Below are 22,303 nucleotides of genomic sequence, written 5' to 3' on the forward strand. Positions count from 1 at the left end.
CTATAAGCAGCTCACGTGTAGTTATGGCAAAACTGAAAATATAACATCTGCACGCTTTCCGTCATGTTTTCACCTCTGTTTCTACAACCTTTCCGTATACGGCTTCCACAGGACTCGCATACAATATGTTTATGGTTTATGGGGATTTAACGTCCCAAAGCGACTTAGGTTATGAGGGACGCCGTAGTGAAGGGCTCTGCAAATTTCGACCTCCTGGAGTTCTTTAACGTGCACTGACATCGCACAGCACACGGGCCTCTGGAATTTCGCCTCCATCGAAATTCAACCACCGCGGCCGGGATCGAACCCGCGTCTTTCGGGTCAGCAGCCGAGCGCCGTAACCACTGCCATACAAATATGTGACAATGCATCCGGCATATCTACTTTTCCGCGTGTGCAGTCCGTTTATCCCTGTACACAATGCACATTCAATACGGTTGCCACATGCGACGCACGCGTAACGGACTTATTGCGTCATAGAACATTTCGAGCTTTCCCGCTTTCTATCTTTCTGTCTGAGCTTGAGAGTTTCGCTATCCCCCCCCCCCCCCCCCCCCATGTGCTAGTCCGCAGGTTTAGCTCCTATACAGCGAAGAAAGTGCAAGCAGGGTGTCTCTTACTTTTGCTCATGATAGTACCTCACTGTGCCGAACGCCTGTTCCTTCTGTAGTGCATGGGGGCGGCTCGCAATCTACGTAGTCATTTGCCACTGGTTGGACCGACCGTTCGCGCTGGCGCAGCTACCGTCGGCTCGCAGCACACTGCCTCGCCTCTCGTCGTTCGAAAGTGCGTGCCGAAAGGGGTATGCTTCTCCTCTCCCACCTCCGCCCCCCCCCCCCTTTCTTTCTTAATGCGCCTCTTCCCGCTAAATCACGTGATGCGTTTTATGCCCCCAGGGAAGGCCAGGGTTCGTCTCTACCTTCCAATGTTAAACTTGAGAGTTTTTGGCAATACGTCCTCATCTTTTCTCCCTCTCTCTCTCTCTCTCTCGCTTTTACTTTTTGCTGTCTCTCCGGGGAGATTGTACCCCGGGTTCAGCGTGTTGGTGCAGGCAGGAAAAACTTTGAATTCGGACGTGTCAATTCGACGTAGCCGATCAATTTCTTTAACGACTGGCGCCATGGTTGTTCCCGACAGAATGCAAGGCTTCTTTCATTCTATTGCGATAGATGCGCTGGTACTCTCTACGCTGTTAACGCAGTTGCTGCATTATGCGAGTCGTTTCGTTCATTCATTCATTCATTCATTCATTGATGCTAACAGCCTATGCGGGCTATTACGTGAGTGGAAAAATTTTAAATAAATGCACATTCAAAAAGGGGTACATTTCAACATTTACAAAAATGCGACACAAAATACAAGAAAATGGACTGGACAGAAAAGAACAAAAATCAAACAAGAAAAAAAATCTGCGACGAAGTGAACATTTGATTCCTGCGAGACAGTTAAGATTATTCCCCCCCCCCCCCTTTTTTTGCTTTCTGTTCGGGGCGTAGAGCAGTCGTCGTAGCAGACCATTTTTGACGTAACAGGCAGAGTTCAGTAACGTCTCATGTCCGGAATCGGGGGGGGGGGGGGGGGGGTGAGCTTTCGAGCAGGCAGTGCCGATAGGGTTTCGTCAATAGGGTTTCGTCTTTGGCCAGTGTGATCCAGCTCTATGCGCTAATTAAGCGTATAAGTGATTCCGAAAGTAAGCGGAGTGACTCTTGACATATCTACCGTGTCACTGGCTCGGCCAAAAGAGATAGATAGGTAGGGAAAGAAAACTACAATGCCAGAAAGTGGAGAGAGGTCGGCCGAAGGACCATGGCTCACACCTACGACTCCGCACCGGGAAAAAGGGGGCCGGGTATACGAGGGAAAAAGAAAGAGTGAAGAGGGGATGTAGTGACGTGAAGACGCAATGAGCTGCACGAGGCGTCCATGAGAAGGAGAAAAATTTCAAGGACATTTTTGTTTTCGCGGTCCTTGCAGTTCAAAGCTACCTCTGGTACATCTATACTTCCTTTCGAGCGCGAACAGAATTGGGACCGCATCTAGAGAAGCGATGCTTAGGAAGAAGCCTGCCTGCATTAGAGCTGACTCTCTGGTCGTTAAGTAAAAAAAAAATCGAGCAGGGGAAGAGTGAATTCCCGCAGTGCAATGGCGGTGCTGTTCGTACTCTTAAGTTTTTCTCTTTGAAAGCGAAAGTCACTCACACTTAAAAAACACTTTTCTCGTCCTCAGCAGCGTCCCCCCCCCCCTTTTTTAAGGCGGCAACATTAGATAATCAGGACCATGAAATTCTCTTATTTTCAGCAGCCCCATATGATAACTTCTTTTTTTAATATAGCTGCCGGCCTCGCATGTCGTAAACGCAACTTGCTGCGTTGACCTGCTGCATGAAGAGCAAATTTACTAACGCTAGCTCGATGCCTTGGTTGGGCAATGCATCCATCACCGCTGCTGTTCCCACTGAATAAAATGGTCTTTGTTGTCCATGAAAGCCCTGCTCTTGTTTTCTTGGGAGGGTTCCTAGGCGAGTTGTTTGAGAGGATGAATACTGTCATCGAGTGCCCTCCGGAAAACACGACCGTTCTTCAGGCTGGTGAATATCTACAATTGCCCTAACTATGTAAGGAACAACCTCTGTAACCTGCACACAACAGACAAGAAGCTATTAATAGTAAGTGCTACATATGTAGTAAGCTGGGCTTTATTGCTTATAGCCATTGCTATCGGTTCTATATAGTGTTTCCGGTAAAACGGAATACAGCCCATACACTGCAAAACGTATTACTGTGGAAAAAAGTTTCAGGACGCGAGTTTTAGGAAAAACGTTTATTGCACCTACCCAGTCACCTGACATTCTGCAGAAAAGATGGAACATTTAGTCCTTCAATACCTTCATACAATATCAGGTGACTGTGTAGTGAGGTGGAGGTGCAATAAACGTTCTTCCTAGAGCTCGCGTCCCGGAAGCTATTGTCCCCAGTAGTACCTTGAAACATCATCATCAACCTGACTACGCCCACTGGAGGGCAAAGGTCCTAGCAAATGTCTCTCCAATTAACAACTGTCCTTTGCCAGCTGCAACCCACCGTACCCACGCAACCTTCTCAATCTCATCCGCCCCGCCGCGGTGGCTCAGTGGTTAGGGCGCTCGACTACTGACCCGGAGTTCCCGGGTTCGAACCCGACCGCGGCGGCTGCGTTTTTATGGAGGAAAAACGCTAAGGCGCCCGTGTGCTGTGCGATGTCAGTGCACGTTAAAGATCCCCAGGTGGTCGAAATTATTCCGGAGCCCTCCACTACGGCACCTCTTCTTCCTTTCTTCTTTCACTCCCTCCTTTATCCCTTCCCTTACGGCGCGGTTCAGGTGTCCAACGATATATGAGACAGATACTGCGCCATTTCGTTTCCCCAAAAAACAATTATTATTATTATTATTATAATCTCATCCGCCCACCTAACTTTATGCTGTCCCCTGCTACGCTTGCCTTGTCTTGGAATCCACTCCGTTACCCTTAAGGACGAGCGGTTATCTCGCCTAGCATCCCACTGCGCGAACTATGCGTGAAATCGACACTCTGTGCCATTTAAGGGTGCCACCAAAAGTCGGTAAAAGTAACGGCTGTATCTGACCTCACAAGAAAAGAAATTATGTAAAAAACCATTCCCTCAGAAAATAAAAAGCAAAAAAAATGCAGCCACTGGTGTGTGAAATTCGTTCTTGGTAACGAGACTGTAACCAAGCCTGAGCGAACATGAGGCGCATGCAAACTGTGTTGCACAATAAGAGTGACATCCTTTGTAATCAATAAGCAGACTGGCTTCTCCGCCAGGCCTCGATGGGTCTTTTCGCCAGTGACATATAGTAGACGCCGAGAGACAGCGCGCTCGAAATGGCCGGACAGATCCAGGTCTGGCAATTTTCCGAGCTTGATGCTTTTGTTCGCCGCTCGTAAAGCTGACGCAAAGGAAGAAATATGTCGACACGGCATTGTTACGCTAAGATGCACCTAACAAGCGTATTGTTTCGGGCGAAGCAATAAAACGCTGAGAGCCGCATGTAAACGCGCTTAAGCCGTTAATCGCGCCCGTCCTCATTCAAGCTTCCGCCTTCGTGCTGGCAGAAATTTATCGTGGTCTTACTTTGCGCAACGCTCAGCTGGCCTTGCGGAATCGGTTAGCTGGGGCAGTTAACAGCAGTTAACAGTTGGCAAAGTATCATGGATGAGTCACAAGAAAAAGCTCATTGGAAGGGGGGGGGGGGAACAGCGTAGGTAAGCTAAACTACTCTATCCACGTTAACAGGATAGCGAAAGAAAGAAAGAAAGAAACAAACAAAGAAAGAAATAAAAAAAGAAAGAAACAAACAAACAAAGAAACAAAGAAAGAGAGGGAATAATAGCTCTGAAATTGCGCCACACCTTCGACCGTCCACTCCCGCGCTCGGTACTCAGCGCCACCTAGCAGGACGCCGCCACGACCTTTCCCACTTTCACCGCCGCCTCCTTCATTTCACACGCAGTCGGTGGCAGAAAAAAGGAAAGTCAGAGACAACTCTCGCGCACAATTTGTGCCAAGTGCAATCCGTCGCGCGATAAATGCTTTCGAAACGCTGCCTTCTTCACGCGGCGTCTTCTTTTGTGCAGCATCGTGAAAAATAAGAATAAACGAAAGCACAGAAGAATAAACCTGGGCCTTGGTCAAGCCTTCGTAGCAGCCGCCGGACACACACGCACGCACACACACACACACACACACACACACACACACACACGCACACACACACACACACACGCACGCACGCACGCACGCACACACGCACACAGACTTCGTGGAGGACCAGATGAGACGCCGTCGCCATGCGCACGTTGTGGACGTACCAGTCAAAGAGCTTCGTCTGCGTGCGTTTAAGAAACGGTTTCACGTAGCGAAGCCCGAAACTCTACAGTGGCCGCCTGCCTCTGGCAACGCAACTAGTGCAGGCGGTCTCTCACGCGTGTCGCGGTCCTTGCGACACCCATGCCGGAAATTGGCAACGATCATATCAAATTTCCCTAGTACGTAGGCTCGACCGAATACAGCACGCTCGACCTTCGAGTGTTACCCAACGCGAATAGAGCTACTCGTGTTCGACAATCACCCGTAAAGATCTATGCATTCCGTTTAGTCTCGAATTCCATTTTGCTTTCGGCTCCTGCGCACACTGCAATCTAGAATCCTTACTGTCTCCGCAGTGCACAGTGGATCCCGCCCCTCTTGTAACGTTATCTCACTCCGCCTCTCCCGTTATCTCTAAAGACTGGGAGTTGGTGAAGGTGAGATGATGGCGATAAATAGCTGCGCAAGACTGTACGTGTGTGCCAAGAAAGGCTCTGCGAAGACGTCACAGCAGTCGAAAGTGAACTGCTCTAAAGACGCGCCCAATGGGACGAGCGAAAGTTACAGAACGATCCAAGGCTTAAACGAGTATAGACACCTAAATTTTGGGTGCGTGTTTTCTTGTTTGTAATTGTGCGTAAGGCTTTATTATACATGGGTTACCACCTGGTATTCTGCTACGACCGCTAAATAATTTGTAATCGCATTTCTTTTTCGTGTTCTTTCGGTCTGGGTTTCAACAGCCGAAAGAGGACTGTGACGTCAACGTGTACTTACAGGTTACGTGAGACATGAAAAAAACTGCAATATAATCGCTGCTTCGTCATTCGTTGTCATTCCAGCTCTTGAGGAAGGCTGGCTTCAGCACCGCAGCAAATTAAAACGATCAAGCAGCGATTTTGTGGACATTTTTTCATGTCTCACGTGACACAAAAGCACTCTTTGACGTCACACCCATCGTTTGGCTGTTGAAACCCAAACCGAAACAGCATGAGAGAAAAAATTTGATTATACATTATTTAGCGGTTGTAGATGAATATCACGTGATGATTCATGCGTAGTAGTGTCTTCCGCATCATTATAGACAAGAAAACATGCCACCAAAATTAGGTGTCTACACTCCTTTAACACTTTCGGTGAGGGGAGAGCTCATTACAGTGGCAGCTACACGGAATGACGCGGAAATCCTTCCGCCGCGGTTGATGGTTCGTGCGCAAAAGAAAGAAAAATATTAGAAATAAAATGATCTGCCTTGACCCTTTTGATAGGTTTAACGTCATTCCCTCCTTGGCAAAGTGACAGCGGATGGATTGATGGATGGATGGATGGATGGATGGATGGATGGATGGATGGATGGATGGATGGATGGATGGATGGATGGATGGATGGATGGATGGATGGATGGATGGGTGGATGGATGGATGGATGGACGGACGGACGGACGGACGGACGGACGGACGGACGGACGGACGGATGGATGGATGGATGGATGGATGGATGGATGGATGGATGGATGGATGGATGGATGGACGGACGGACGGACGGACGGACGGACGGACGGATAGATGGATGGATGGATGGATGGATGGATGGATGGATGGATGGATGGATGGAGCGTCCCTTTTGAAACGGGCTGGTGGCAGTTGCCACCACGATCAGCTTTTTTTCTGTCATTTATATTTCTTCAACGGTGTTACAAATCTGGTCTATATAACTGCTATTTTCTTTAAATACATTTTTAGTCCTACACTTCCAATATTATATGTGACCTCTCTGCTTTTGAGCCACCAATCTCTTCCAATTCCTTTTTGCAAACTTCCGCCGCAAATTCATTCATATGACCATTGCCATCGCTGAAACCTGGGGCCTCAGGGAGAGTGACTGTGCGTGCATCGACATCCGGATGGCGGCCACCACATTCGAGAATAAGATGTTCAATTGCTTCTACAGATTTTCCACACACTGCACATGCGTCATCTTCTTGGTCATATTTCTTTTGGTAGTCGCGCGTTCTACGACACCCTGTCTCAAAGAGTAGGGCGTTGCCTGTTGAGTTATTATAGAACAATTCCTTCTTGATATGCCTTTTCCAGTATAGATGTAGTTCTACACTATGCTTCTTTTCCATTGAACTAATGCATCTTTTACCTTCCGCGCTATTTACCAGTCGTTTAAAGTTCTTTATTTCGCCGGCCGTGTGTCCTGCATGATTACTGGTTAGTTTCCTAGTTCTTTTCCGTCACTGTGACCCAACGCTCTTCCTGTATAAGTATTTAAATACCTTGGCTGCCCACCTGTTATCGTCCAATTTCCTCAGGCATTCTTCATATAATATTTTACTCTGAGCTTCCCGTGCTTCGAACTCTATGTTCCACGTAAGGGCGTTCATGCCATCGCTATCTTCAATGCCATTTCCGCGCGGTAGCAAATTGCAGGCACTCACCTCCATGCAGCAATCATGACCATTTTGTTTTCACGAGCAATGCGGGAGACCACAGTCGATAGCTCCGGACTTCGCGCAATCCATAGCAAGGCGTTTTATTACCACCCCCCTCCGATATGTGCCCCCCCCCCCCCCCCATCTCGTGGTAAGCAGCAGGAGGCCACATGCTATAGCCGTTGTGCCTTTATCACCGTCGAACCGGCGAGCGAAGAAACTTACTATTTCCTTTGAGGCATTTCCGGCTCGGAAAACTGCTATATCAAATTATCTATAGCTATCTATCTTCCTATGATCTATGATCAGTGGATCGTAGATGTGGTTCCAGGGCCACGGAAGTATGTAGAAGGAAGATGGGCCCGGCGACTCGACTTCAGCATCACAAGGTCATTGCCGGGGAGCTGTTTCATCATACCAGATGCGAAAATCACCATGCGTTCTATGTGTGAAAACAAGACGAGCTTGTTGTACTGCGAATCGGAGGTCTCCCGGTTATCACGACACTCGCGGCAGTCAAATAAACTGCTCAGGACTGTTAAGTTCATTGAAAAGCAAGCTTACAGGTGCCGCCGAGGGTTTATTGAATCGCTGGGTAGGGGCGCCACCATCTAAAAACCTCCCCATATTGACTGCGTCTTATGCCTCAACCTTGATTGCAGGTTGTGCAACTTGTCTGCCTGAAAAAGCTCTTGAGCCACACCAGCTCGGCCATCGACGGTGCCGCATCTGCTTTCTCCGCCGACTGCCTCAGGCCTACACTCGACCAGGCTTGCATTAAGAGACCCCCGTTCGTGGGCACCGTGGCTCCCCGCAGCGCAACAGCAACAAACTGGCAACGGGCCAGCATAGCGGACGGCGAGCAACGAAACAGCCGCCAGCGTGGCGTATACAAAAGAGGCGCGATCGCGGCCTGGTGTGGTCGCCGCGGCAATTGTGTGCATCTGGAGGAAATGAGGAAACCGGGCGGCTTTCTGCGCTGTTTGCGGCGCCGAGCGATTTCTGTTCTTTTTTTGTTCACAGCGTGCACGTGGAACGGTTAGCCATTCACGCAGTGGATGTTTTTGTCACCTCCGCCCCGTGTTGCAAGAAGTCCCGTCTATGCGCGTACTTCAAGTGAAAGTATGGCGAGACTTGGCACGAGTCGACCAGATGACCGCAGGTCTGCCAATTACCGACGGCAGTCGCAAACATACAAAAAAGTGTTGCTATATAAGGTCCCGCGTAATTCTAGGGCGGGACTCCTACGCGAGTTCTCGACCCCTTTGGTAAAAGCCCAAAGCGACCTTCGCTGACCACCGCCACTTTAAAAATAATAATAATCATAATTTGCGTTTAGAACTGAAGCTTGGGCAAGTTGGTAATCGATTGAGCAATACAGCTCAATGTGATACAGGGACGGAGGAAAACAGACGAGGACGAGCGCTGACTTAAAAGTGAAGTTTATGGCCCGCGGAGATATATGAAGGGCTCAAGCAACAAAAGCAAACGTATCAGCAATAACCAGAGGCAATTTAAACTATATACCTGTTGATGGTGACAACAGCGGCGTCATTTAGTTGTTGCTAAAAACCTCAGTTCATTTTCTGCCATTGCCAAAGATGGGCTTCTCATACACACTTCCCTTACCCTTGCGATTTCTGCAAGCTCCAAGAACTTCGCGAGTTAGCTGATTGTTGTGTCTGCTTATCCCTTTCGTTTCTGCGAAGTATAGTCTGCATGTTTGCTGTCGCAATCCATGCAGTGTATCCCAAGGTGTCCTATCACCGTTTCATGTAGTGAATTATTGTGATGCTCCTGAAGGCGTTCATTGAAGCATCTTCCAGCTTGCCCTGCATATTGTTTGCCGCATGATAGTGGGATCGAGTGCAGTTGTAGGTCAGAGCTCGAACTCGACTGCCTTTCTTCGTGCCTGCTTCAAATCATGCTGCATTTCTCAATAAGTTTCGTTACTGCACTTCTTTTTTCTTTTCCATGTCATGCAAGGGTCTTACATTTGTTTTTAATTGTTTTTAACTCGCGCTTTTACTAAAAGTTTTCTCTTCCTCTGTATTGTACGCGCTGACTGTCATCCGCTAATAAAGAATTGGGTGCATGGTTCATTTGGAATCGAAAGTGTGTCCTTTTCGTGAGGTGATATAGGACTCGCAGCGTTTGACTCAACCACCAATAACGACTCGCCACGATGCGCTGGCCTCAAACACTAAAGTGCACGCAGCAGTAACAAATCCCCAAACGCGGCGGTTTCGATCTTTGGGCTTTTATTTGTTTTCTTTTGGCACGACCGTTATTCATAATAGCGTCAACAGTCTTTTGCCTTCTAATAATAAATACCGGGAACTGCAAACTCAAGTTACAACTTACGAGTGCCTGAAAACAGCTGCATATTTTTATATGTTCATTGTCCTCGTTGATTGCAATCGAACAATACTCACAGAATGAAGCATCGTCAGTTATCGATCGATGCATACCGCGTGTATCGCAAAGTGTTATCAACAAACTCTTTACAGCATGCCTTTAGGGTTATGGTTATTTCAGTAGGAGTGGTGCTTTCACTTACCATTTTTCTACTGTGGGAGTAACGAAGTGGCTGCATCGCAAAAAAGCCATGTGCGTATATGTAACAAAGCTACACACACTAGGCTGCACTCTTGCTCTCATGAAAGCATCTACTTCCAATCTTAGCATAAGAATTCTAGCCGAAACTTTATATATGTCTTCGGAGTGCGCTGCTAGAGAAAGCATTAATTGTGGGAAGGCACTTGGGCAAAAAGAAGTCAAACAACTAAACACGACAGAGGCTGTGACCACGTGCCCCACTGCCTTTTACTATGAAGGGAGGGAAAAACATCAGAAAGCCAGAAACGTGGTGTTTTAGTAAAGCGGTAGACAGGGCTAGTTGGTTCTGCATCTTAAGGAAGTGGCCGCGCACAAGCAAACACAGACAGAAAGAAGCTGTGTTTGCTTGTGCGCTGCCATTTCATTAAGGTAGTGTTTTAGCCCGGTAATGAAGACGCCGGGAATAATGAACTCAGTGCAACCGATTCCTGGGCCGTCTATATCACGTAATCACATATGGTAAACCTCAATGCATGGCCCCAGATGGCGCTCATTGCTCAGGCATATCTGCACAGCATTCTCTTCGACTAGAGCTGATAAAATCAGGTGCTTTCTTTTACAACATACCGCGACGACCCCGGAGAGAGTTCATTATACACCTATCCATGCAACAGTTTCAGCCCAAGTCGGTTCACAAACGTACTGTACCAGTAGAGCTGAAAGGTTTCGAATGGCTATGCCTCTGGAAACAATCACCAGCGTCACAATTTGCATTTTGTTTTCTTTTTTATCTTGCACGCCGCAGACAACGGGTCTCTGCTGCTGTGCTGCGGGAGTGATGCCGAGAAGTCTCCCTCCTGCTTCTCGATCGGCGTGGCTGGCGAGGACAGTTTCTACGGGCCGCTGTCCGTGGACTGCATCAACTTTGTCCGCTCCTCGGCGTGCAGCGACTGCAGCGGAGTCATGCGTGCGTTACTCGTATGCTTTCCTGCACTCTGTGCGGTTGCGCGCTGCAGCTGCTGCAGCTGTTGTCTGTACAGTAAGGAACACGGGAGAGAGACACAGCTCAACCTATCTACGCCAATGACACAAATGCTTGTTTTTGTCACTTGATGCATCGCTACGGTCAAGTCATTGTCGGAGTAATTAGCACGAGCTTAATCCCACCAGGGGCGGATTTATGGCTTCCTCTTGGGGGTGCTCGTTTGGGGCGGTATCATTTGCACTGTGTATTTCTCTGACTTTTTCCGTCGGAAAAATAGCGGTCCCCGTGGTCTTCCTATGTAAAATTTCTCGCCTGGGAGGGGGGGGGGGGAACGGACGAGGCAAGAGGAAGAAGGAGGGCTACGATCCCCTTCACCCCTCCCCCATTCATAAATCCGCCCCTGAATCCCACCTGTAGCCAATAAGCCCTCTCACAGCCTTGAGCAAGAGTAGATGCCTGTCCTGTTCCAAATCTGGCAGAGAGTTGGATGAGTGGGTGAGATTAAGAATTGATTAGGAAGTTCAGATTAGGAGAATAAGGGGCTTGCGGTAATGGTAAGGTGTTGCACTAGACGGCATGGTCTTTTCTATCGGGTACACGTTGGTGTCATGACACATGCTCTTCGGACTGTTGCGAACAGGTCAGAGAGCTCATGCTACCGCTTTCGTTGGGTTTTCACCAGGTACACACAGCATTCCAGTGAGCAATAGGTGACGCCCAGGGAGCGCCTGTTGGAAGGTTATATATAGCTACCCCTATAAAGGGCAGACGGTTTATACATTTCTCCCCATAAGCGCTTCCATAAAGATCTGTAAGGTTAATTTTTGTATTCATAGAGTAGGTTGTGGTCTATTACAAAACAGGGGTGGCCAAATACCTTTGTGGTGAGGGAGTACGCTGTCGCTTCTGGTCACAGAGATTAGGCCGCACCCCAGGCATGGCACCTCATGCTAGCCTGATTCGATGAACTAGCAGGTATTGATTGGGATGTCGTAGTGCTTAGTAAGGTTAGGAGAGATGACGCGTATACAGTGTTAAAGTGTCGGTATGTACAACGCTATAGTGAATCAGCGGACTGACGACAACTATGTGTGGGATTCCTCATCAATCAGGATATAGCTGGCAACATACAGGAATTTTATACTATTAACGGGATGGTGGCCGTTATACAAATTTAGCTTAATAAGAGGTGCAAACTGGAAGAGGGAAGAGGAAAAGTGGGAAGAGGAAAAGTAAAAAAAAGTCAGGATATCACTTCAGAACAGATATTCGGCTTTAACTTGGGAGTACGTCCTTAATGTTCAAGCAATCAACGATAATCTCACAGCTATCATTACGAAGAATGCGGTAGAAATAGGCGGTAGGATGGCTCCACAGGCTACCGGCAAGCCATCCCAGGCGACGAAAGATCTGATTAAGAAACGTCAAAACCTGAAAGCCTCCAGCCCCGCAGACGGGATATAACTGGAAGGGCTATCAAATCTAATCAATATGCGCAATGTAACGGACTCATAAAGATGTTTAACACGGAGAGCTTCAAGCATGTTCTAAAGAGTGGAGGGAGCCTAAAAGCGGTGAAGAGGACACTAGGCGTAGGTAAAAACCAGATGTATGCATTAAGAGACAAGGAGGACGATGTCATTAACAATATGGATAAATACGTTAAAGCAGCCGAAGAGTTCTGAGAAAAATCTGTACAGTACCTAATATAATCAGGACGTTAATGAGAGAGGCAGTAGCGCAAAGCAAAATGAACATCCCGCCAGTAACGAAAACGGAAGTAAAGAAAGCCTTTGGAGAAATGTAAAGGGAGAAAACAGCTGGTGATGGTCAGGCAACAGCAGATCTGTTGCAGGACGGTGGCGAAATTGAGCTAGAAAAACTAGCCAACCTGTACACGCAATGCCTTCTGACCTCGACCGTAATAAAAGCTTGGAAGACTGCAAACTTTATCTTAATCGGTCAGTGGTTAGGGCGCTCGGCTACTGATCCGGAGTACCCGGGTTCGAACCCGACCGCGGCGGCTGCGTTTTTATGGAGGCGAAACGCTAAGGCGCCCGTGTGCTGTGCGATGTCAGTGCACGTAAAAGATCCCCATGTGGTCGAAATTATTCCGGAGCCCTCCACTACGGCACTTCTTTCTTCCTTTCTTTCACTCCCTCCCATATTCCTTCCCTTACGGCGCGGTTCAGGTGTCCAACGATATATGAGACAGATACTGCGCTATTTCCTTTCCCCAAAAAAACAATTATTATTATTATCTTAAACGATAACAGAGAACACGCCAAAGACTTGAAAGGTCAACGTTAGCTGAAGCTGCAGCCACGCCAAACGATCGGACGACCGGGGAGAGGCCTTGCGTGCTCGCCTCGAGCGAAGAATATCCGGAGACACGAGCCTCCACGTGTCCCGGTGGCGTGGCGTGGGAACCTCCCGCGTTTCTACACCGTTGCGCCAGTTACAGCAGGCGACGCCAGTCGTCGTACCGGCCGCCAACGCACGGCTGCAAAGCCTTCTTGGCATTCATCTCGCGAGGCCCGCGTCCGCTGTTAAGATCGTCTCCGTCTCCTCTACAATGCATGGAGCAATGTGCAGCCTGTCCTCGCGTGTGGCACCCTGGCATTTTTTAATTGGTTTTTTGGGGAAAGGAAATGGCGCAGTATCTGTCTTACATATCGTTGGACACCTGAACCGCGCCGGAAGGGAAGGGATAAAGGAGGGAGTGAAAGTAGAAAGGAAGAAAGAGGTGCCGTAGTGGATGGCTCCGGAGTAATTTCAAAATTTGTTCCGAGGAGATGGAAGGGCGCAGTACCTGTCTCACTTCTCGGCGGACATCGGAACTGCGCCGAGAGGAATGACATAAAGAAGGCGTAGAAAGAGGTCGCCGTAGTAGATCGCACCGGAATAATCTCTATCACATGGGGATGAATAACCCGCAGTGACATCACACAGCCAAGGGTGACTTTTTCGTTACGCTTCCATCGAAACGCTTCCGCTGTAGCCGAACCCGGCTACAGACCAAAAAAAAAAAAAACACGCTGCCAGATGGCGGTGATAAGCATTTCGGAAACCATTACCGCGGTCTCTCCACTTTTGCTCACGCCTGTATGCCATACGCAGGAGGTGCCTAATTGTACAGCAAAGGGTGGTGGAACTTACACAGTTGCTTTTTTTTCACGTCCGAAGTTAGAGAACAGTCTGAGCTTTTGTTTTTTTCAGTCCATACTCAATGGCCACTGATTCTGTCACGTCCCATGAATGAAACGAAAGGAATTCGAAGCATGTTGCAACGTTCAGCAGTATCTTCTTTTCAACGCAGAATGTCACTTAAGGGCCGCTCCACCGAGGTGTGTTGTCTGCACAGTTTTCAAGGAGGAAACTTTCAAAAAGTGTCCTTGCCTTGAGCTCTCGGAATAAATGAATGAAAAGCGCTTCAGGTGAACAGGGTGTGGCACAAATAATATGTTTCTCTTAAGATCGCCATTGTCTTATGTAAATGTGCAAATCGCTAACTACGCTTGCTTTACCTTGCAGTGGGATCGGCCCGGGAGATAATAGCGTGCGTCTTTTCTTTCAATCTCTGCTCTCCTATCCTTCAACTCTCCTACTTTCATCACGTGGCAGCGATTATGGCTCAGCTTGAGCCAGTGGGCAGGCCCGTGCACTTTCCTTCTCATTCTTACTGTCAGCAACAGCAAGCAAGCAGTGAATTAAGACGGCACGATAATGCCGATTTGCGCGTTGCGATGCCCTTCAGTCTACAGGTCACCAAAATATTTATCTCATCCACGATCGTTATTAGCAACCAACGACCTCACCATCATCGTCGTAGTCATAATTACTCATAATCAGCGATCATCGTCGCTTGGTGGTGACGGTGATTAAGGTGATATTATGATGACTACAGTGATAACTGCGCTTGGGATGATTGGAAAGCAACTCCCACAAGAAAGATTTAGCGAGAGAATAGCAAAGAGAAATCAATATTTTTGCTTACTGCGTCGTCAAAAATTTCGCTGTTTGTGTGTGCGTTCGTACGTCCACGTGTTCGTGCGCACAGGTGCGTGCATGCGTGTGCGTTCTAACCGGGTTCGAACCCGCGTCCTTGGGACCAGCGGCTAAGTGCCCTAACCGTTAAATTAGCATTAGGGCTGTACCATTGAAAAGAAAGAAGCGGCGAGGCGAGGAACAGGCTCATAAGCTGTTGCCTCTCGGTCTATTTCTCTGTGTGTGTGTGTGTGTGGGGGGGGGGGGGGGGGGGGGGCAGAAGCACACTCACGTGGGTGCATATCCGAGCACGCACGATAAAAATGCATTTTCCAACTACTAGCGTCCATCCGGCCACATCCAACCTCCAGGAGCCTCCTCCCATCCTCACCCCTCGACCCGCTTGCACAAAGAAAGCTCTTAAGCCGTCTTATTCTAATCTTCACGCTCAACCGAATCTAATTGGTGCTTACATCTTCCCTAGCGGACAAGTTCCTTCTAGGAATGAAAATAAACAGCAACAAGACACTAAGATTTGAACGAGATTGCAGCCAAGGCTGCCTTATCATAATCGTGAGGCACGTGATTCAACATGGTTGCCCTGGGCTTGGTACGCCTCGAGTTTCTCGCCGAGCAGCTGTTGCTCTGCGTACGCGCTTCGCGGCAGAACCAATCCTCGCGACACGTTCAGCTCTAAAGAGCATCACAGCGACTCTGGTTTTGCGCGGGACGGCATAGCCTTTCTCGCCGAGATTCTTCGCACCGACGGTAGAGCATCCGAGGCGACGGAGCGACACTTCGTGCGGCGATCTCCAGATCATGATCGTTGTGATTCTTTTTTAGCCTTCTGCTGCTATCTTATCACGGCTCGAGATATGATCGGGGCCCACGAGTCGACATCCAGTCGTACGGTACACCGAGTTGCTCTCGCCCTCTTTCGCCACCGCAGAAATTGGATCCGGTAAGCTTATCTCCAACCTTCTAACTTTCCCTCGCTAGTTTCATTACCCCTTTCTTCCTTTGGCCGGTCGCGTTCTCGCGCGCATTTTAACTAACTGCGCGGCCGGAACGACAGCTTCTGGCTACAAGGAGCTGCGCGGTGTGTCATAAATATGCACGCGCTTTGCACGGGTCTGCAAGCGAACAGGTCGCGAGTGTAGTGAAGGTATCACTCTTCGTGAGCGCCGCGCGTGATTTGGTTTCGAGTCGTCGACGAACAAGGTGGTCAGCGTTAGGAACTCGCGTATGATTAACACCGTAACTGTGTCTCCCTTCACATGTGCCCGTGCGAGCATGGCGTGTGCAAGCCCACGCGACATCGGCGTGGAACTAAACATGACCAACGCCGTTCTATTTCCAGCCGGCCGTCGCCGATCCGACTCCGAAGAGTGCGGGGCAATTTCTATACGCTGTCGCTCGGTGCAATCGGTGGCAGCCATGTCAGGGTAAAGGTTCTGGAATGTCACGAAGAAGAGCATATATATAAACCGCGACTTCTACCGCTCTATGAACGTGCAGCTTGTGGTTGACAGTCACTACCGAATCATCGACGTTGCGGCACCCACGATACGCGAAATCTGGCTAACAAGAGCGTGGCCCAACGACGGCCCAACGGTGGATACCCTTGAAGGCCCTGGCTTATGTCATCATTCCGAACTGTGGACATGCATCCCACAAAAGGAGCTACAATGCTGTGCACGATACCGCGAGGGCGATTGTGGAATGGTAAGTCTTGATGCTCAGATTGGAAGCTAACACAGGCACCTATAGTCGGTTTCTTACGGTTGCTACGCAGTGTCGGGGTGTCAGCTGCACATGAAAAAATCAACCGCACACAGCTCTACCAAGTACTCGATTGTTTCCTCATGACTGTGCGTGAAGGCTGTCGCCATGGATAAATGTGGCTACATCAGGCGTGCGTTATTATTCACAATTTCTTTGTTTAAAGTCATTTTCTCTTCTCACCAATGCACTAGTTGGCACAAGTTAGCAGTGCACTAGTTGGCACAAGTTAGCAGGGAGTGCTGGATGCCGCGCTGGGGTTCTTCGCCATATTACGTGAGAGTTTCTTTCAGACTTCTGAGTCTGTAGTTCATCTACTGGGGCACTGAAAACAGAATGAGTGAACCGCTTCTTTAGCCCGCAGGCTACGGTTTTCTGCATTCTTTTTTGTGTATGGTACGATATTTCGTTTGATTGAAGTAGTAATAGCTGCATAAGCGCGAATGTTTATCTATTGCTCCACTTTGGTGCACTGCGTTCTTTGGACTTGGTTGAGATGTTCTACGGAGTGAAAAACTGCATTACTGCATGCAATGCGTAACTTTCTAAATGCTAATAATACACAAGCTATATTTCACAAATAGCAACTGGCAAGATGCATAAAATATAAAGAACTCAGCTTGCCTCAGGCAGCCGAATGCATTACTATCCGCATGTTACCGTTACGCTTGGATGTGACTACGTCACTTAACTGTGGCACTTTGCTTTTGCAGGACGATAGGGCAGCTGAAGCGGGGATTCCACTGCTTGCATGGAGATACGCCCTCTTTACGGCCACCCTGCGGTGGGGGCTCAGAGGAGCACCCACTGATAAACATTAATCTCACCTACGGGCCTCCGCCAACCATCTGCACCCTTCACCAACCTCCACCCAGTAGAAGCCTCCTCCCACCAAAGCCGACCAGAGCGAAAAAGTGACGGCGAAATCAAATTCGGAAGACGCAGTGAGAAAGCTCTCAATGTAAAAGCGAACTATACAACCAATACTTCGGACACTGAAATGTCGGAACACGTGGTACGATCATTCGTGCGTTCTTTTTTTCCTTCGTCGCAAGCCTCATACTTGCGCAAGGAGGTGCGACAATGCCGCGGCAAGCTGCCCGCGTGTCTCGGCTTTTCACTTTCCCGCCGTTCGCTCCAGCTATTGCGTTGCAACACGTAGCATTTTTCTGTGACGACGAGACGGGCCATTTCCGCACCCCGCCACTTGTGAATAATGGAGGTGTTGATGAACGCCGCGACGCCTTCAGCTTAGTTCATGGCGCCAGTCCGTACAACGTGTCGGACGAGCGCCTTGGGTATAAGAATGGCGCAACAGCAGTATCCAGGAGGAAGTTCTCATCCAGAAGGCCGAAGGACACGCCTGATGACATGACGTGAATGCCGGCACTGTACCGTGGACTTCGCGACGCTATGCTTGAAGAAGAGCACCTGGCCGCCGCGGTGGCTGAGTGGTTATGGCGCTCGGCTGCCGGCCCGAAAGACGCGGGTTCGATCCCGGCCGTGGCGGTCGAATTTCGATGGAGGCGAAATTCTAGAGGCCCGTGTACTGTGCGATGTCAGTGCACGTTAAAGAACCCCAGGTGGTCGAAATTTCCGGAGCCCTTCACTACGGCGTCTCTCATAGCCTGAGTCGCTTTGGGACGTTAAACCCCATAAAACTAAAACTAAACTGAAGAAGAGGACCGGAATGTTTCGCCCTGCCTACCTTCCTGTCAAGTGCAATTTCTAGAACTTGAATGCTTTTCGCTTTCATCTGAAGTTACAGCTTCCCATAAAGAAACGTCGTAACTCGCGTCGTGGTCCATCATTTCGTGGGGCAAGGCTAATAGTCCAATCGGTTGCATCCTTCGCACTGACACGCCCACGTTTAAGTACAGACCAACACCGTGCTTACGAACAAAGAGGGCGCTCGCGGACGTCAGAGCCGGGTGCTGGTAAAAGCTGGGGTGAAGGCCCATGGGAATACACGTAGGACGATATAATTTTAAAACATCGCGATAAGTGTTCGGGGCCGTCACCTCTCCGCGGGGGGTACAACAGGGCGGAAACACGACCAACAGAAACAAATGTAAGAAAAATTTCCCGAAATATTATTCTCGTTTCGTAAAATACCCATGGAGGTTGCTGTTCGCTGACAGTGGGCGAGTATTCTGAAGAATAGTGACAAAGTATGCTACGTCATTTCAAACGCAGCTATCTTTTTAAATCGCCACGATGAATGTGTGTTATTGTGAGGGCGGACATAAACCTAGAAAGGCACTTTTTCCGCTCCTTGTTAATCCGAACCGCCCAAGCTTCTCATGTCCGACATGCGTCCGCATGCGCTACATTTGGTCCATAATAGAGCCGTTCGAACTAGACACCCTATATAAGTGTACATTAAAGACGGCCCTTGAACAGCCCAATAAACGAAACCCGTACAGTAGCAGACAGCGCCGCTAGACCTGTCATGACCAACTACAAACCTAGATGGCGCTCGCAGATGCCGGAGGCCCTGGGGACAGCTGTGTGTATCGTCGGCGTAGTGCGCGAAAGTGACCGGTTCGCTTTCGTTCGTTTATCATGGTGTTTGAGAACTGTTTTACAAGTAGAACTTACTAGGTTTTCTATTTCGAACGGCTACGTTATTGAGCAAATGTAGCGCACGCAGCAGCATGCCGGACGTCGCGAAAAGCTTGCGCTATTCGGAGAAACACCCAACGGACAGAGCGCCTTCTGAGGGTATGTCCGGCTTCACAACACTCATTTATTGCCGTGTCGTTTTAAAAAAAATGAACAAAGGCTCTGTTCGCTTCATCCTTTTAAATTATAACTGCACTGCAAGCATCACGTCACTGAAACAGAGTTTGACAACCTTACGCAAGTTGTCAATGAGAAGGGCACTTTTCCGTTGTTGCTGCTGCACATAATTTATCATTATTCTTTGCGCAGTCATTTCATTATCGTTCCTAACCACCGCTCTTTGTGTGCTAATCATGCCCGCAGGGTTGGATGAGACCCCGTTGCCACACGAATACCTTCTAAACTTCTATGCCAGCCGAGGCAGGTGGCGTGAAAATACATGAAGGGCTGCGCTCAATTTTCGCATTATCGACTAACGTAATCGTCTTGCCAGTTTTTTACAGTTCTTGGTACATTGTTTTAAAATATTTCGCATTGTTCGCTTCGTGTAGTGTTTAAGCTTTTAGGCATTTTATTTTCGGCATTCTAGTGTTGTGTTTTTTAACGACGCACTTGAACTTACTCTCAAGCACTGTACTAGCCAAATTTTTAAAAAAATGTTTGTTTTGTTTATTGTACCCACCCCCCTGTGCAAAAACAATAAATAAATGCAACCCTTACCCTTCCGATTTCTCCCACACTTAGGCCCGGGATACATGCGACGTTTTTTCCGACGATGTTCGCGCGGCAGAAAACGTCGTGGCGGCGCGACGCCCGGCCGGAGATACATGGAGCGAAAAAGCGGCAGCCCGCCGCCGCGTATCTCTCAGCGTGAAAGCAATTTGATCAACAAGTGGCAAATACCATTGAGCGAGGAGCTCTTTGAGAGCAGCGACGCTGACTCCTCTGTCAGAATAACGAAAATTGTTCATTTAGACACCACTGTACTGATTGCAGTACGTGTGCATAATGCGCGTACGCGTACGCGTGCAGTACGCGTGCATCTACAAGGTTTTGCGTGCTCGAACGCATGCGGTCGCGTACCGTTCGATGACCGCTCAGCCGTGGCTACCATCGGCTGCGGTTTTCTTCGGCACCTTCGCTTCAGGGAGGAAAACCGGGCATTTCGATCCAAGATTCGGTCGTGTTCTCCGAAAAAAGTGACATTTCAGGTCTAGTGAAGCGTTTATGTCCCCGATAATAACATTTCCGTGCTATAAACACAGCAGAGCTCGTCGGCCATGGCGGCCATGTTGGCGGCGGCGGAGGCGTCCAAACCGTAAGAGCGGGCTTCCTGCTCTGCTATGGGCTTGCTCCGGCGGCCGCTTCCGGTCTCTCCGGACGCCGCGCGTCAATATCTGGCGGGGCCAGATGGGCGGCGGCGGGCGTTTTTTTCGTGGCCGGGCGTCAAATGCGCGCCGTCGGACGAAAATCGCACAAGAAACGCTCCATGTATCCCGGGCTTCACCCTGTACTGTAGGTGTGCTGATTTGCCACTGTGCTCATAACGTTTGTACATAGTTCCTGTACATAAACAGTGCATCATTGAGATAAATAATATGTTTAAAAAAAAGTTGATAGCTTAGTGCTCTCGAGCACTGATCAGCTAAGCTGATATGCTCGCCCCGCCGCGGGTTCGAATCCCAGTAGCGGCAATATATAAATTCAAGTATTTATTTCACCTGGCACAAACTCACAAACATTGCAAGATCTTGATCGGGAGTTCACCCATCCGAATATACTAGAATTCATTCAAAACCTCCGTGATCTAGATTCACCCAAACAAACTGCTGCCATCACAATAAAAAATAATAATAATAATGATAATTGGTTTTTGGAGGGAGCCCCGCCGCGGTGGCTCAGTGGTTAGGGCGCTCGACTACTGATCCGGAGTTCCCGGGTTCGAACCCGACCGCGGCGGCTGCGTTTTTATGGAGGAAAAACGCTAAGGCGCCCGTGTGCTGTGCGATGTCAGTGCACGTTAAAGATCCCCAGGTGGTCGAAATTATTCCGGAGCCCTCCACTACGGCACCTATTCTTCCTTTCTTCTTTCACTCCCTCCTTTATCCCTTCCCTTACGGCGCGGTTCAGGTGTCCAAAGATATATGAGACAGATACTGCGCCATTTCCTTTCCCCAAAAAAACCAATTATTATTATTATTATGTTTTTGGAGGGAAAGGAAATGTCGCAGTATCTGTCTCATATATCGTTGGACACCTGAACCGCGCCGTAAGGGAAGGGTAAAGGAGGGAGTGAAAGAAGAAAGGAAGAGAGAGGTGCCGTAGTGGAGGGCTCCGGAATAATTTCGACCACCTGGGGATCTTTAACGTGCACTTATACCTTGAGCCTGGCGCATGATAGCCTTAGCTGCTTATGTGCCATTAAACCCAACACAACACAACACTTTAACGTGCACTGACATCGCACAGCACACGGGCGCCTTAGCGTTTTTCCTCCATAAAAACGCAGCCGCCGCGGTCGGGCAATAAAAAACAGGCTAATTTACGGCGAGAGATCATGCTGGGGCGGACCACGATAGCTACATTACGGTAGCATTTCGCCACATGGTCACGTGGTTGGTCAAGTGACCGAGCTGCCACAGCTGTGCGCATGCGCCGTGTCAAGTGGGACGGATATGAAGAAGGAATGCCCGGCGAAACGGAGCTCGAAAGATTGACTTTGCAATTCAACTGAGCAAGTTTCACTCGGCCAGCTGTAGCTATCACGTCACTCCATGTTTAGCCAGAGCTAAACCGCCGCTACAGGTTTAGCCAGAGCTAAACCGCCGCGGTTTAGCTCTGGCTAAACCTGGAGTGACGTGATAGCTACAGCTGGCCGAGTGAAACTTGCTCAGTTGAATTGCAAAGTCAATCTTTCGAGCTCCGTTTCGCCGGGCATTCCTTCTTCATATCCGTCCCACTTGACACGGCGCATGCGCACAGCTGTGGCAGCTCGGTCACTTGACCAACCACGTGACCATGTGGCGAAATGCTACCGTAATGTAGCTATCGTGGTCCGC

The 22,303-nt window shown here is 49.0% G+C and overlaps 1 protein-coding gene across 1 annotated transcript in view; it reads left to right on the plus strand.

Moving 5' to 3' along the window:
- Positions 1-22,303, plus strand: part of LOC144108010 (chorion peroxidase-like) — a 135,440-nt gene that overhangs the window by 63,660 nt on the left and 49,477 nt on the right. Inside the window, exon 4 of the mRNA XM_077641272.1 lies at positions 10,671-10,832. Within this exon, the coding sequence (XP_077497398.1) occupies positions 10,671-10,832 (162 nt within the window). The remainder of the gene's footprint in view (positions 1-10,670; positions 10,833-22,303) is intronic.

This window comes from Amblyomma americanum, chromosome 10, assembly GCF_052857255.1.
Source record: "Amblyomma americanum isolate KBUSLIRL-KWMA chromosome 10, ASM5285725v1, whole genome shotgun sequence".
In the NCBI taxonomy this organism is placed as follows: domain Eukaryota; kingdom Metazoa; phylum Arthropoda; class Arachnida; order Ixodida; family Ixodidae; genus Amblyomma; species Amblyomma americanum.